The sequence below is a fragment of the Filicampus tigris genome, chromosome 1 (assembly GCF_054856515.1).
Source record: "Filicampus tigris isolate MCC_2025a chromosome 1, RoL_Ftig_1.0, whole genome shotgun sequence".
NCBI lineage: Eukaryota > Metazoa > Chordata > Actinopteri > Syngnathiformes > Syngnathidae > Filicampus > Filicampus tigris.
The window spans coordinates 13,754,988-13,772,198 of NC_141217.1; the positions used below are offsets into that span (position 1 = coordinate 13,754,988).

The 17,211-nt window shown below is 41.8% G+C and overlaps 1 protein-coding gene and 1 long non-coding RNA gene across 4 annotated transcripts in view; one reads left to right on the forward strand and one right to left on the reverse strand.

Moving 5' to 3' along the window:
* Nucleotides 1-14,271, forward strand: part of LOC147152881 (nucleolar protein 4-like) — a 43,441-nt gene extending 29,170 nt beyond the window's left edge. For 2 of the 3 annotated variants that reach the window (XM_086037426.1, XM_086037255.1), the window contains 6 exons: nt 3,642-4,069; nt 4,324-4,515; nt 4,595-4,783; nt 5,508-5,621; nt 5,854-6,073; nt 6,163-14,271. In XM_086037426.1, the coding sequence (XP_085893552.1) occupies nt 3,642-4,069; nt 4,324-4,515; nt 4,595-4,783; nt 5,508-5,621; nt 5,854-6,073; nt 6,163-6,389 (1,370 nt within the window). In that variant the 3' untranslated portion in view covers nt 6,390-14,271. Of the gene's footprint in view, nt 1-3,641; nt 4,070-4,323; nt 4,516-4,594; nt 4,784-5,507; nt 5,622-5,853 lie in introns of all 3 variants that reach the window. The other variant, XM_086037345.1, reaches the window with a different exon arrangement.
* LOC147152882 (uncharacterized) lies at nt 4,081-7,085 on the reverse strand. Its single transcript, XR_015087795.1, has 3 exons — nt 6,831-7,085; nt 6,558-6,695; nt 4,081-6,385 (listed from the first exon to the last, which is right to left on the reverse strand). It is a non-coding gene; the product is annotated as an uncharacterized LOC147152882 (long non-coding RNA).
* Nucleotides 14,272-17,211: the final 2,940 nt, after the last annotated feature.

A 17,211-nucleotide genomic window follows, 5' to 3' on the forward strand; every position in this document is an offset into this window, starting at 1 on the left:
AAACATGTTTTGTCACATGTTGCATGTGACACTAGGGGTGTGCATCGCTTCACAAAATACAATTTGATATGGTTTTCGATACGCGTGGTGCGAAAAGATTCAAGGACGGTTCCTTGGAAGTTATATTTGGTTTGACTCCGTGCGATTACGATTCGATTTGACAGGTGAAAACTGTTTCATGATGTGTCTGCTATAAGGAGAGAAAAAAAGCAAACCTTGCTTGGAATAATGTTGCCGTCATTTGCTTTTTGTATAAGTGAAAAGAAGAAAATCAGTTGAAATCGGACATCAGACTTCATTGAATGAATAAGGCCATATGGCCCAACCCTATGGATAAAAAAAAAAAAAAAGAACAATTCTGGTGTCAGAATTCTTGCTGTGGTGAAATCTTTGACAGATTTGTCATTCTTGTTACAAAAACGAACAGGACTTGATTATAGATACTGCATGACAAGGGTGCAGATGTCAACGTTTCTCGTGACGGCGTGTGCATGCACTGGCGCCACCGCCTGGTCACAAGGTGTCATTTCATTGTGAATGAGCAGAAATCCTCCTATCCGGCCCCGGCTATGGTGCTTCTTTGTCCTCTTGTTAAACTGGAAACCATGTGACAGCCAGGAAGTTGATTTGGACGGCGGGGAGGGGATGTTTTGCATCTCCCCACCATCAGTACTTCATCTTTTAAGCCAATCACATTGTAGCTGTTGTCTTACATACCAGACATATACTGTATGTACATCTTAGCCCACCATTCGATTTGTGGTTTTAGCAATGCCATTATATAACTTTAATGTTTTACCTAGTGGCATATATCTCTGTCATGGTTAAATTGCAATTAAAAGGGCAATACAACAACAAAATGAATAGCGTACCATCTTTGTGTTTGTTAGTTCCAGCATTCGATGCGATGATGTTGGTAGACAGGTCGCATTGATGTCATAATGATTGAATGTGATAAAAAAATGTATCAAACGTATCCGTACCTTTATCCAGATTGACACCATTTTCTTTCGTGTCACATCACGCCTTGACCAAGTTTTGTGGAAATTGTCTTTGTTGTGTAGTGTAATCATGTCAAACTGATTTAGGTGATAAAACAAATTCCATGGACAAGGTACATAATAAAATGTGTATATTTTACAAATAATAATGCATACAATTTGTATTATATATAATTTCTGTTTGTGTATATATACTGTGTGTACAGTACATGTAACTGTGTATATGTATGTATTTCTGTACTGTATATATGCACATATACAGATTCTATACATATGTACACCTATACCGTGTATACATATTTCTCCACCCTTCCCCCATCATCATCATAATCATCATCGTCATCCTGCAACCCCCCCCCAGCCATGCCCCCCTCCAAAGCAAGCCCTCCCACCCCCACCTGACCTCTTTCTCTTGGTAGCTCCTTGCCCTCGAGATCCCCCCCCCCCCACAACACCTCCCCCCCGACAGTCCCTACGTCCTTCGTCTCCATCTTTCCTTTTCGTCTTCCTGCATCCCTTCGTTATGCGTCCTTGCGTTATCGGGCCGAGACAAAACCATGCATCCTCCGTCTATTCTGCTGCAGTATCGACACGCTGCCGTCAAATATCAAATCATGATGTGCTCGGTGTCTGATAAAAACCAAGAATGTGTCTGTTTTCTTCCCTCCCATCATGATGCAATATTTTGTCCAGTAGAGCTTTTTGCTAGAACACACTTTTCATCCAATCAGCAGTATCAGTATTAGTAACTCGAGTACTATATAGTGTGCTACTAATGGTAGTAGTTACATTACTAGTAAGAGCTGTTGCTGCTAATAACACTGATAAAAGAACTACTAACAGGATAATTCTAACTAGTGATACCCACAGCACAAGTAAGAGTAATAGTACTTATAAGAGTACTGTCAACAGCAAGAGTAGGCGTAAATTGTGCTGCTGGTTGGGTTGTCTGCTGCTGTTTTTGTCAGATTGTAACATAATCTTCATCTGTACATCCTTCAGCAGCCTGCTTTTCACCGGTCCGTCATCCTTTCATCCGTCTCTTGCAAGCATTCATTCATTCATTCATTCATTCACCCACATTCCATCCATCCATCATGAAATGTTTATGTCCATTAAAGTGCATGATGATGATGATCGAAGGAAGAGGAGGGTGTGGAATGAGCGGTGGGACGCGGAGGGAGGTCGATGCTCTTGTGGAATTGGAGAGCACATAATAGGAAAGATAAATATTCATCCTTATACATACCTTATGTGTACAAAATGAACGTATTGGTCCATTCGCTTCCGCTTGGTGACTTAATGCTGCCACCTGCTGGACATTGTGTGAGCTTGTCCTACTGCAAGCATGCGCTTAGTATTTGTTTAACATAATGGATCGAAACCAGTACATTCATCATCACTAAAAAGGCAGGTGTAATATCTTACTGGATTCGTATGAGTATCATACATGACAAACATGCAATGCAGGGATGGGCAACTGGCAGCCTGAAAGAAAATATTGATGATTATTTATTTACGGGCGGCACGGTGGTCGACTGGTTAGCATGTCCACCTCACAGTTCAGAGGTCGTGGGTTCGATTTCGGACTCTGTGTGGAGTTTGCATGTTCTTCCCGGGCCTGTGTGGGTTTCGTCCCACATTTCAATTGATTACTCTAAATTGCCCCTATACGTGTGATTGTGAGCGTGTATGTTTGTTTGTCTCTGTGTGCCCTGCGATTGGCTGGCAACCAGTTCGGGGTGTACCCTGCTTACTGCCCGCAGACAGCTGTGATAGGCCCCCGCAACCCTTGTCAAGATAGAGCGGTATGGATAATGAATGGATGTTTTATGTGTTTATTTACTTACAATCCCAAAGAATTAAAATAAAAAAAAGTTAAACATTCAATACACCTCTCCACGGAAAACAAATCCAGAAAAACTGAAAAAAAAAATTCTTTTTGGAACAATTGGGAAAAAAGAAAAATACAAGAATATGCAAATCTGTGGGTGCCTAACTGTAAGTGTGCAGGGGTCGACTGTAGTTTTAAGTAACTTCACCAACCACCACTAGATGGCAGACCTGTCTCACTGGGTTTTATACTGCCCGATACGACAACGTGAGTAGGCCTAATGTTTTTTTTGCTGATTTGGAATAATATGCAGGACAAACTTAGTATCTCAGAAATACTTTGAGAGAGAGTTTTTTTCAGAAATAATGTACATAATGAGTTCTTGCATTTAATGTTGGTTTCTCGTTCAGCGTTTTTTTTCCGTCTTTGAATGGTAATTTTTATGCAAGAGACCCCTTTGAATACAAAAAAATACAGTATGCCTATGTGGTGATTTTATTGTTTGTTTCAAGCCCTTTCTTGTTGTTGTTGTGACATGTATTGAAAAATGTATTATCAAAAATTAAATATGTTAAGAGCACATATTTGGGCGTAATTTGTCCATATTTACAGTTGTATTTTTGTCATATCTCTGGTCAGGAAGTGTGTGATCCATTGTGGGCACCCCCTGTAGCGCTGATGAAAAACTGTGGCCCCCCAGACCATTTAAGTTGCCCATGTCTGTGTAATGAATACAAGTGAAGATGACTGAAAAATTGTTAGATAAGTATCTTTGCCTCACCAGATCCTTCTCTCTGTCATTCCAGACGATTCCTCGTCCGAGAGCGGCAGCGGCCTTCCCACCCTCACCCCTCCATCCTCCTCCTCCGCCGCCGTTGTCAGGGAAGCCCAGGTTGTCAATGGCAACTGTGGCCCCGCCCCGCTCGACTTCAGCACGCCCACGTCCTGGTCCTCGTCCTCCGAGGACCAGCTGCCCGTGAACCTGAGCGAGCCGCCCCCTCAGAAGCCGCCGCTGGGTCCCTCCCACCTGCCCGTCACCGTGTCGGCAGCAGCGGCGGCCCTGCTCGGCGCCCTGCATCCAAACGTGCCCGAGGAGCTGCGCAGGAAGTACCCGCTGGCCGCCAAACCTCCGTTGGCTCCTCATCCCGCCCTGCCCGTTCCGCATGCGCACATCTCACACACACACGCCTTGCACGGTGGCGAGCTGCGACTGGACCGCGATTATGGCGGCAAGGTGAGCAGGGCAGCCTTTCCTAAGCTTTATTGAGCCATGGCACATATTTTACACGAGACAAATATCAACGCACAACAACAAACACAAATGTCGCAAAATCCCTGCCACAAATAGCAAGGATCCAAGATTAATAGACATGCACTCTCCTCAATATTCCAAAGGGCACCTCACGACTCACATGTATCCCCACATTCACTAATACTACCAACATGCGCATTACTAATGTATTTGAGTGTGTACGTGTGTGCGCCTAGTCTCCCATGTACAGTTCTGGTGGCAGCTACGACAGCATCAAGATGGAGGCGAGCGCCGAGGACCTGAGTGCCGGCCGTCTCGGGGGCCCCGTTGCGCCCGACGATGACGACGACGAGCACGACGAGCACGACGACAGTGACAAGATCAACGACACGGAGGGCGTCGACCCGGAGCGGCTCAAGGCCTTCAATGTGAGTGGGCGTGGCTACAAGCCTCCTGCCTGATGCGGGCCTAGTCAATAACGCCGCCGTCTCTGGTGTGCTCCTCCAGATGTTTGTGCGTCTGTTTGTGGATGAGAACTTAGACCGGATGGTTCCCATCTCCAAGCAGCCCAAAGAGAAGATCCAGGCCATCATTGAGTCCTGCAGCAGACAATTCCCAGAATTCCAAGAACGAGCCCGCAAGCGCATTCGCACCTACCTCAAATCATGCCGTCGCATGAAGAAGAACGGCATGGAGGTACTGCATCTTGACCAGTTCCGATTCTGATATTTAGCTAAATAAAATCTGATAACCAACTAATCGGCCTGTTATTTAAAAAAAAAAAAAAAAAGAACTATAATCAATGAAATAACTTGTTTTTTGGGCCCTCAAAGCTTAATACAATAAAGATGTGATTTACAGGTAGAATATTTGACTGTTTACAATACTTTGTCCGTGAGGGTATTTGTTCAACTTTAAAACGGAGAGAAAAATCAGCTGTTTTTTTTTTTGTAAAATTTTGGGAGGGCAGAGGCCAATGTTGGAATGTCATTATCTTTTTCTTATGTTGCACTGTCGTCTGGTGTTCCACCGGGTTCAATTTTGGTGCCCTTGCTGTTTTCATTGTATTTAATGCCCCTGGGTTCCATTTTAAGAAAGCATGGTATTTCCTTTCACTGCTAACGCTATGATGTTCACGAGTCTCTGCATTGTTTCAGTTTTTTATGTTTATTATTTTTATGTTATAAATTAGTTTGAACTGTCTTCATTCTTATATCTCAGATTTTTACATTATGTACAGCACTTTGTATGCACCTGTGGTTGCTTTTAAAATGCTGTATAAATAAAATTGGTAGAAAACAATTACACCACTACAGTACTGCACGACAATGCTCAGGTGTCTGTCCTCAGCGAGCGTTGCAAGTGAATGCAGCTCGCAAACATTTCTGCTGCCATCCTCAACACATCGTTTACCCCACAGACCCGGCCCACTCCGCCTCACCTCACCTCCGCCATGGCGGAGAACATCCTGGCCGCCGCCTGCGAGAGCGAATCGCGCAACGCTGCCAAGAGGATGCGCCTGGATACCTATCACGTGAGTTACCACTATTAATTGTCAATCTTTTCATCACAAGTGACAAGCATAGCATTTTCTGAAGCGTCATAGCTTTAAATTATAACGCGCGGTAAAATCTGTCTTGCGCAAGCGTTTCTAGGTCAAACTTAAAAACAAAGAAATGAAAATATCTCAAAAACCTGTGTCAGTGTTATTTTTCTTGTTGTTAGTTAAAAGAAGCCAACATTAACTTTGTGTTTGGTGGTCCCAGGATGAGCAAATCTCGTTGGACAAACCCTCCGGCGGTAGCAGCGCCGCGAGGGAGCCAGCGTCACTCGTTCCCTCCGCCTACTCGCTGGCCGCGTCCGCCTTCTCCAACCAGGAGCCGCAGGTCTACATCAATGGTGCTGGACTCAGCTACGGTTACCGTGGATACCTGGGCCTGGGCGGCGCCGTTTCTCTGACGACTGGCGCCGCCGCTCAGAGCAATGGTGAGGATACAGTAAACAAGTATTTGCACTACATTGCGACACACCACTGACAAGGTTTTTCGATCGGATTGTCTCCTCTCCCACATCAGGCCCCACCGACCTCAGCATGAAGTCGCTCTCGTCCACCAACATGGTCGCCGCCGCCAACCACTGTCTGGGTGGGCGGGGTGGCGGCGGTGGGGGTGGGGCCTCGGCCCAACTCAGCCAACCGGAGATCGCCGCTGTGCGTCAGCTGATTGCCGGATACCGGGAGTCGGCGGCTTTCCTGTTGCGCTCCGCCGACGAGCTGGAGAACCTCATCTTGCAGCAGAACTGAAGTGCATATATACACACACACACACACACACACACACACTCACGCACACACACACATACACACACACGTATTCAGCCTTCCCCGGAAACTTCCGGGAGAAAATGTGGGAAAAGTGTGAACTGCTCGGTGATTACTTCTAACGTGAGGAGGTTATCCCGCTCTACTCACAATCAGCGCGAGCCTCCGATGAAAAGCGACTTTGCGCCTCCCCTCCGCGTGTTCCGACACCCTCTTGGACACGTCGGCTTGTACATAGAAGCACTTTCCCCGCTAACCTTCCTGCTACTTCATATGCACCTCGAACGCCTGTTGACAAGAGCAGGAAATACCTCAATCATCCGCTTCCTGCCCCGCTGCTGTAAATACTCAGTTGAAGATGCAGAGGATGAAGATGCGTGTGTGCGTGTGTGTGCTAAATGCTAATGGCTACTCCTTTATTACCTCCCACGCTAACGTGGTCGTCACGTGTCTTCGGACCTCCTCCGTCTCTTCTCGATGGACCTAAAGCTCCTGCTCGTCCTCGCTGGCACCCTCCACAGGAAGAGGAGAGCACTGGGATATTGCTGCTAAAACGAGAGGCGGCGCTTCTGCCATCGACCTGCGCGAGACCTCACAAATGGCGACGACGATGACGACGGACCACCAAAAGCTTTCTTGTGTTACGTGTCTTTTTTGGACTGTTCCGCCGACTCGGCAACAAGTCGCAACGTCTACGTTATTGGCTGCTGGGCTAATGTTTGTTTTCTGGATCAGCCAATGAGCAGCCTCGGTTTGTTGCGAGGAGAAAGTTAGCTTAAAATTGTACTTAAATACTGCAAACTTAAAGTCCAACATTAACTCTGTTTTACATTGTACAGTTGACTACATCACTGGATGTCGGCAATGTCTTTCATCTTACATACTAGCTTGATTAGCTTGGTCTGGATGAGAAGCCGCGACTTGTTGCAAGGAGAACACCTATCTTAAAATTGTATTCTTTTATTTAAAAACAGCAAACTTTAAGTTTGACATTAACTTTGTTTTACATTGCACAGCTAGTCAACAATTTTAATTTGAAAAAAAGAAAAACTTAAGTCTGACGTGGATGTCGCATTTTCATTGTAGACATAGTTAAAAAGTTGGCATATCACCGGATGTCGCTAACGACTTGAATCTTACATACGAGATTAGCCTGGTCAGGAACAGCCAATGAGCAGCCTCGATTTGTCATAAGGATAAAGTTAGCTTGGCTTAAAATCTTTTTTTTTTTTTTTTTTTAAACAAACTTGATATTTGCCAACATATATACACATTGTAGAGCTAATTCAGTGACTGGACGACGTCACTGGTCAAAGCTTAGCATAACATCATATTCTTTTATTAAAACCAACATTGACGTTGTCATCTCTAAGTACATCTAACGTTCTATAATGCCGTCACACGGATAAGCACCATATAGTCATGCTAAGACTAAGTATCTAAGCTAAGTATCTTATGCTAAACTAAGATAACTGGTGCTAACAAATAATCAATATATAATAATAATCAAATAAAAGGGGCGACTTTGCTAACGAGCGACTGTGTTTACTATTGAGCTTTTTTGTTTTTGCAAAAAAGACAAACTAGCAAGTGTTTCCCCTTCATGGGCTAAGATGTTAATGTCAGGCCTTTGCACTTACTGTAACTCGTTTGCATCTATTTTATCAGGACTTTCAGTATAATGATTTAAGTTGTCGTGAGGAGACAAAAAAATCATATTTTTCTTTTATTAAAACCAACATTGATGCTGTTATCGGAGCCTCTGAGTACATCAAGCAGTCTGTAATGCCTTCATACGGTAAGCTAGATCACACTAAGCTAAGCTAACTGAGAGAAACATATCAGCAAATGATGGTCGTGACTTCGCTAATCGGTGTGTTTACTATTGAGTATTCTTGCCCGAAAATGTTTAAAAAATTAACAAGATGAATCTGACGCTCGGACGAGGAATTTAAAAAGGCGACTTGTTTCCGACTGTGACGTATTTATTTTGCGGTGAAAAGGGGGCAGGTGGTGCGGATCGCACTTGTTTTTGTTGGACTTATTTTATTATTATTATTATTATTATTTTTACACAATGCAGCTGATAATCACAACGTTCCCTCGATGTTATGCGGTCTAACACTATGAGGGGTTAGCAATTGCGAGAGCAATGAGAGTTAATGTGACTTGTTGGCTTTGTGGAACATTCCCGATTTGAACTGTGAAGAATGTTTTTGTTCTTGTTTTATTTGTTTGATAAATATGCAAAAAAAGAAAAAAAAAAGGGAGAATGAGAAAGGGGGTTGGGAGCGATGATGTCACTGTCACTAATGTGTCACTGTGCTACAATCAGGTTCTAAAGGTTCTAAGCCAGGTGTTGGGAAGATATGGCCAGGGGTCACATGGCACGATCCTTTAATTATAATAATTATTTGTTGCATTAACTTAATTTTTCCTAAAAATTGGTTATGTATTTTTTTATTCATTTATTAAATTGATTAAGTGATTTCTTGGAAATAAAAGTATCAGTTCATAAAATTAGCTATTTTTAAACATGCATTTAATAATTTTATAAAACAATTGGTAAATTAATAAATTACTTATTATGAATACAACACAAATAAAAATGTATTATTTTTATTATACTGGATTTTTTCATACACATTTTAACTGGTTAATTATTACCTCATGTATGACCTGGCTCATCTATACTTTGTCAAAATCAAATGTGGCCCTTGAGCACAAATGTTTGTCCACCCCTGTGCTAAGTATTTGTGTTTGTCCAGTAAATACAACCAGAAGATATTCTAACAACTTTGTTAGTCTCAATCCTACGACAGAAAACATTTTTTTTTTTAAAAGAACAACAAAAACCAAGCAAAGGACAATCTTTGCCAAGCCGTAATTTGCTATTTCGAAGAATATTTTTTACTCTGAAACTCCGCCTCCTGACGCCAGATTATTTATTTTTCCAAAATCAACTTTGTGATTTTTAAATTATATATATTTGTTTTTCATGGTTTTTTTTTTCGTTTGTTTGTTTTTTCTCAAATTACAATGTTCACAGTGTTTGCCTCAAGTACACATTCCGAAATGTTGCCGAGCCGCCATCACTGCATTCCTTGAAGGGAAACATCTTTATTATTACTTGAGTTTATTTCGTCAAATAGGTCTGTCGGACTTAATGATGGAAATATATGGTTAAGCTGAGCAACGATGCTGGTCGAGCAATCACAAACTTGGTGAACAAATGTCAACACAAGAAGGTTGAATTTGTTGTTTCTATTTTTCTATGGGACAACACAGTGACTAGCGTTAGCATGTTTGTCTCACAATTAAGTGGTTCTAGGTTTGAATCTCTTCTCTGGCCCTTCTGTGTGCATGTTTTTCCTGTGCTTGTGTGGGTTTTCTCCAGGAACTCTGGCTTCCTAACACATTCCAAAAACATGCATGCTAGGTTCATTGAATACTCGAAATTGTCCACAGGTGTAAATGTGAATGTAAATGCTTGTTTGTCTATATGTGCCCTGCAATTGTCTGGCGACCAGTTCAGGTTGACATTCGTAACACATTATACCTGTATAGCTAGTCAACAAGTCTCGCCAAAAGTCATGTTAGATTAATTTGAGACTCTAAATTGCCCGTAGATAAAAATGTGAGCGTAAATGCTCATTTTGTGCCCTGCGATTGACTGGAGCCCAGTCCAGGGTGTACCAAGCCTCTCGCCCAAAGTCATTTTAGACTCCAGCTTACTGAGGACACGCAAACACAGGCCAGCTACTTATTACTGACTGTATTACAAGTTACTGTCAGTTATTTTCTTTATTTCTGCTGTGATTTTTTTTTACTTCTGGATTATGATCCGGATCGCTCGCTCGGCCTCGTTTCACTCAGTGGAAGTGTGATGTTTACATGTACAGAACTTCAACTTTCTGCCCCGTTGTTCCCTTGTATTCCGTGATCTTCTTTCACCCTCCGACCCCCAACAACACCCCCCAGACCCAACAAGGGAAATGGAAAGACCAACATGAAAATAACAGTCAGCCTCGAGACATGTTTTCAATTCAAGATGTTCACTTTTATTGAGTTTTTTTTTTTTTAAGGCTATTAGTTTTTCCAAACAACTTCTTAACATTTAGTCATGTGTGACTAAAGGGATGCTAACAGCTCACGTTCCTGAATTAGGGATGCTAACTGCTTGTTAATGTTTCCCCAGAAGTCACTGAACTGATGCTAATAGCTTAGCATTTAACCACATTGGACTTAAGGGATTGTAAAAGTTTGCTACCATCTGGCCGTGAGTTAATCAGAGATGCTAACTGCTTGCTGGCATTTAGCCATAGGTCACCGAAGAGAAGTCATTTGTTAGTGTAACTAAGTGATGCTAACTGTTGTTAGGATTTAACCATAGGTTACTAAAGAGATGTCAATAGTTTGTTAGCCTTTCTCCATGTGTGACCAAGTGATACTAACAGCTTCTTAGCATCTCGCGTCAATTAGGGGTGCTAACTGTTTGCTATTATTTCAGCAATATGTCACTGAGGCGACACCAATTGCTGGTGAGTTGCAACGTGGCTGCCGTCTTTGTTGAATTTTCTAAAAAAATAAATAAATAAAATAACATGAAATGAGCACTTTATAAACTTGCCCCATAACGAAACCTTTTCTAGTAGTCACACTGCTCTTCTGATGAATAATGTCCATTTGCTTTGTTTAAGTTTTTGAGGCAAGTGATGCCATTTGAAACATCAAGGTTTTGACGCGTGGACTAGAAGAACCCCTGGAATTTCAGCCTCTATCATCTTATTGAGGATATTTTTGACTGAAACTTGTGGGACAATCAGCAAAGACATTCCCTGAGAAGCAGTCAAAATGAAATGGTGGAGGAGATACAGTACCAGTATGTTGATAAATAATGACATTATACTGTTTTACTCTAATTTGAGGGCATTTTAGGCCAGATTTTCTTTAGGTGATATCACGACAACAAAATGTTCCTCAGAAAGAAGTGAAACACAAAAAACTCAATTTCTTAGAACCCATCATCTGATTTTCAAATTTCTTGGTGCGTTGTACTCCAGTTGAAGTGGTCATTCCACCCAGACTCAGCAATTTGACAGACTGACAATTTTTTTGCCATCGTTAGCAGAACTGAGCATTTTACAAAAAATTCCCAGTCCGTTTATCGCCTTCTGTCTACAGTGTGTGTAACCGTCCGCCGTCCGTCTATCCACCTTTTTGTCACGCCGGACCAAATAGTAATACCCTGTAGGTCGGTCCAACTATCATTTTAAACGGGCTTCCGTTAGCGTTTCCGTCGACAAACTTCACCTTCCGTTCTCTGATTGGTTGACAAGTTTCAATTTAAAATATCCATCAATTACTCAGATAGGCCAATATTTTTAGATATCATCGGGTCAAAATTATCGTGATGTTTCAAATGACAATACTTGCCCTAAAAACGTACGCAAATGGAAGATTATTGGTGAGAAAAGCAGTGCGGGCAGTAGGTCATGTAGTTTAGCAGTCAATTGTTTCTTTGGGGTGAATTTATGCTATGGATGATATCAGAGGCATTTGAAGTGCTCATTCCATGTTTTTTTTTTTTTTTTTCAAAGATGGTGGCCACTTGTCACATTGCTACTAACCTCTTTAGCATCTTACATGCCTCATTAAGGATACTACAGTATCTGCTTGGTAACATTTAGCCATAAATTACAGAGGTGGTGCCAATGATTTGTTAGTGACAAAGTGATGCTAACTTCTGTTGGAATTTAGACACAGGTTACTGAAGAGATGCACTTTTGTTAGCATTTGGCCACTAGTGACAAAGGAAGTTTAAAGAGGAACCAAATCCAAGATGTCAAAATTTAGCTACATTTTAAATGTCTTATGTCATATCTTCTTTATCTTACAGTGTTTACTTAAATGTAAAGGATTTGTTCCAAAAAATATGTTTAAACATTGCATTTACTCACATGCGGGGGCCATTTTTACATCTTTTCACTCTCACAACAATTTCGCGAAAATGTGACATGTATCAGTCCTTATGGCTTTATTTACTGAGAAAACCAGACTGAGTTGGTACATACCGTAAGGATCTACTTATCGAGCCAGCTAATGGCAGACATCACTCGGCTGCGTTGCATCATTAGAATTGGTTGGTTCAAGTTGCTATCACTGTTGCCACCAACATCAATACATCACCATCCCGAAAATCATGTTCAGTCGTTAATTTACTATGCTAAAAAATGCTTAATTACACTATCATTAATTAAAATTGTGTATTACGGCAACAGTCTGGCGGCACGGTAGTCGACTGGTTAGCATGTCCGCCTCACAGTTCAGAGGTCGTGGGTTCGATTCTGGCTACGGCTTTCCTGTGTGACGTTTGCATTTTCTCCTCGTGCCTGCGTGGGTTTTATCCGGGTACTCCAGTTTCCTCCCACATTCCAAAAACATGCATGGTAGGTTGATTGGACACTCTAAAATGCCCCCAGGTGTGATTGTGAGTGCTGATGTTTGTTTTGGCTCTGTGTGCCCTGCGATTGGCTGGCAACCAATTCAGGGTGTACCCCGCCTACTGCCCACAGAAAGCTGGGATAGGCTGCAGCACTCCCGCAACCCTTGTGAGGATAAGCGGATTAGATAATGGATGGATGGATGACAACAGTCTGCGTTAGCGGTAAAAGGCTAACAGGCTACAGCTAGCGCTTGGTGGGCAGCTTCTCATCAAGTGCAGAGTATGGTGCAACAGCTAGCGGACTGCTTTTCAAAGGCAGTTTAATCGGCGAAAATGAATCTGCACAACTTACTTTTCGATGCTGACAGCCTGACACAGTTGCATTACTATACTGATCCATTTCCAACAAACCAGGCTTCTTCAAATGTGCTTAATTAGCAGGCAAAACGTCACTACTGGCCTGCGGCTGATTTCACTAAACACGGCATGAAGTTGATTAATTATTCTAATTTCTATTCCTATTCAACGACCATTAATCAGAGTGCTATGTTTTGACTAATGCTGGTACAACCAATATATTCTTGCAGAAAAATTAATACATTTGGATTTAGGTTCTCTTCAACAACTTGCTCGCATCCCGCTATGCTTCAGTTAGTGATTCTAACTGTTTATCAGCATTTAGCCATAGGCCACTGAGGAAATGCTAATAATTTAATATTTCTCGACATGTGACAAAGGGATGCCAACAGGTTGCTAGCATCTAGCCATGTGTACACTAGGGATTGTAAATGTTTATTAGCATTCAGCCATAGTAATAGTTTGTTAGTTTTTCTCCATGTGTGCTAATGGATGCTAACAGATTGCTCTCATCTAACTGTTAATCAATTAGGGATACTAACAGCTAGCTGAGTGCCAGTTTGTGAAGAATTGCAACTAGGCTTGAATTTAAAACCAAGAGGTATCCTTGTATCATTTTTTTTTTTGGGGGGGGGGGGTTGAGCGGAGAGGCTCGGTTATGTACACGCTCATACAGAATGAAAAGCCATTGAGACCCACTTTGGGAGTCTATCAGTATATTTTGCGATCGAGAAGGCTGCAGACGACACGTCAACCTCAGGAAACAAAAACAACACAACAAAGTTTTGTACAAAGTCATTTGCTGCCCTCTTTGATACCATTTTCTATTTATTGTCTTTCTTATTTCATACAACAGTGGACCTACCGTGTTCATAGATGTAAATGAGACTTTATGTTGTGTTTTGTCAAAGAGAACATATCATGTCAACAATCTAATGGTGACTTTTTTTCAATGTGCTGTCACTGCGGACATTTTGTTTTTTCTTTGGACCTCCTGAAATGTACAACACAAAGCTAAATATACTAATGAATAACGATAATAAAAACTGTGTCCTAACCATCGCCTGTATCTTTTAGTATAAAAGAACTATAATAAAGTTGAGACTCACACTACTTAAAGCTGGCCTAGCCAACCTGTGGCTCGCGAGCCGCATGCGGCTCTTTGGCCGGTTTCATGCGGCTCCTGAAGCCCTTTTTGACAACGAGCTTAGCTGGGCGCAGCGTGCCGTCAGCTCCATTATTGTGTATGTGGTGAGGGCTGGGGAGCATGGAGTGATGTGGTAAAAGTTCCTTGCTATCGTCCTGGTCTTGTTTCGCTGTAAAATAATGGGCCGTTCTTCTAAAGATGTAATTTTTTAACTTCCGTGTTCGTGTATCGCAATACAGGCACCCAATTGTCTGCATTACCCACATGATAATTTGACACGTCTGAAGAAATGCACTGACGATTGGCTGACTGGCGCACGTGACATTTCTCTTGCATTTTCGAGCTTCAGTATGGAAACAAAAGCCAGCCGTGTACACTTAGAGCTACAGTACATGAGCTTCCACTTGATAAAAAAAAAAGTAGATATTTCACTGCGACTTGCCGTCGTCTTGTGGGGAGCAGGGACTGTGGTTGAGACTTCCACCTTGCCGGACTTCCACTCCTTGCTTCAGACAACACATCAGAGATGAGTTGCCCTCCAAATTTAAGCATCTCAGTAAGCAAAGAAAAACAAACAAACAAGATGATTCTTTTATTTATTGTTACTTGGCTTTTTCTATACCTGTTGTCTTTATTCACAGTTCCTGTGTTTCTGACATGATAAGCAACGAAATCACTGCCACTATCACAGTATCACATTTCAAATGCTAAAAATAAGAAACATGATACTGTCAAATTAGTAATCAGACCGTGTACCCTGAAATTTCCAGCAATACAGTGAGACTTACTGCAGTGTTGCACTCTCAAAACAAAAATAACACAATTTTGGGTAAAAAAATGAGTCAATTTGACCCAACTTTCTGGGTTGTTTCTGCAGAAAACATCCCCAAAAATGGGTAGTTTTGTATCAATCAAACAAAAAAATTGGGCTGTTTTTTACAAAGCAATTTTAGAAGGTGGGTCAAGTTGACACAATTGGTGGATTGGTCCATTTTAGACCCAAAATTGGATTATTTTTAACCCAACTGTTTTTAGAGTGTGTGAGCTTTCACACAATATTGCAATAAATATCATAGTGTGACAATACTGTGATAAAACCAAACCATGAGCACTTAATGTTGTCACAGCAGGTTTGTCTGATGAAAATGTAATTTCGGACCGTAATAGGATTGTGAGGAAAAATTTCTGTTCTACATAAAGTGAACAATACGGTGTGTGTGGAGGGTTCGTTTGAACGTGGTGTTGGAACGGATTACATTCGACAATCAAGGTACCGAGTGTATGTGTATACTGTGGCTCTTTGCGGTAACAGACATCTTTGCCTTTGAGTGGTTGGCCACCCCTGATATAAAGGATTATCAGGAACATACAAGGGCCACAGAAAGACTACTACCAGGAAAAAAGGCAAATACACAAGAATAAGGTGGAACCGTTACGAAAATAATTATGAACATAACATGACACATTTAGGTGTGAGGTTAACAGATAGCGTCGATAGTCGTGCTGTTAATAATCCTTTAAGGAATGGATTTAAGCACAAATGGTGAAGTAACACATGTAGTGAGACAATATCACAACACTCTAAAGGCATATATTCCTTATACTCTGCGAAGGGCAATGAATATGATTGCATTTTGCTAGGTCACTAAGGGTGACTCTCATTTGTTTGTGTCTATATATGACTGTTATACTGCCCCAGAATGAGCAGCACAATGAATTTAACTCAGGACACAAACTGTTTAATTCTTTACATTCTACATAATTATGTTGTAAGTCTATGTTTTTATGGACAATTCCGAGCTGACGTCAAAATGAGCTCACAAGTCAAGATGGCAGTCAAGTCGGTGAAAATAAACTCTCCATTCATTGAACTTTGGGTCATTGTCATTTGATTTGATAGGATTACTGTAATTTGATTTCTAAAGGTGATGAAATGTCATTTGACTACTATAACAATCTGCCGGTAGAGACAAGAGTGTGATTTTAATAGAAATTGGATATAATTGGTCTAACGTTAGATCGATGAAAGAAGTGCTCACCACAAAGCACTGCGGTCTTGTTTAGGTTCAATTCCGAACTGTCCAGTCCCACTCTCTTTACTCCTTTTACCCACTTTCTCCGAAGGTCACGGTCCACACAGTAATATAGGGAATGATAATTTAGTTTCCATCATGTTATAAGATAAGATAAGATAAGATAAGAATGCCTTTATTGATCCCACAGTGGGGAAATTTTCGTTGTTACAGTAGCAAAGATATAGGTCACACAGGGGCGGCGGCATAATGTGGCCATTAATGTATAACATTGACGGCAAACATTTAGAATCAAACCTATGTAGATATACGCAGTAACATGTGTATATACACATGTGTATACACACCAACCTACATCTACATAAAAAATATGAGGAACACTCATTTCGGCCTGTACATAGTACAGAGGAAAAAATACTCTAAGTGACAGTGCTGCAGTGCTGTAGTGAAATGTAAGGAACAGCATTGGATAAAAATAAAACTAGACTAACAGTAGTGGGGAATGTTGAGTATTGCACGGTATTACAGTAGTGGGGAATATTGGGTATTGCACGATACGAGCTCAGGTGCAGGACTGCACAATTGCACTAATGACCGCCAGTTTGTAGAGACTACACAATGTTCTTGTTAAAGAGTCTGACAGCAGCAGGCAAGAAGGAACGGCGGAATCTCTCCTTTGCACAGCGAGGGTGTAACAGTCTGTCACTGAAGGTGCTATGGAGTGCTGTTAGGGTGCCCTGGAGGGGGTGGTCCGGGTTGCCCAGCATTGATGACAGCTTGGCCAACATCCTCCTGTCCCCCACCGAGTCCACAGAGTCCAGG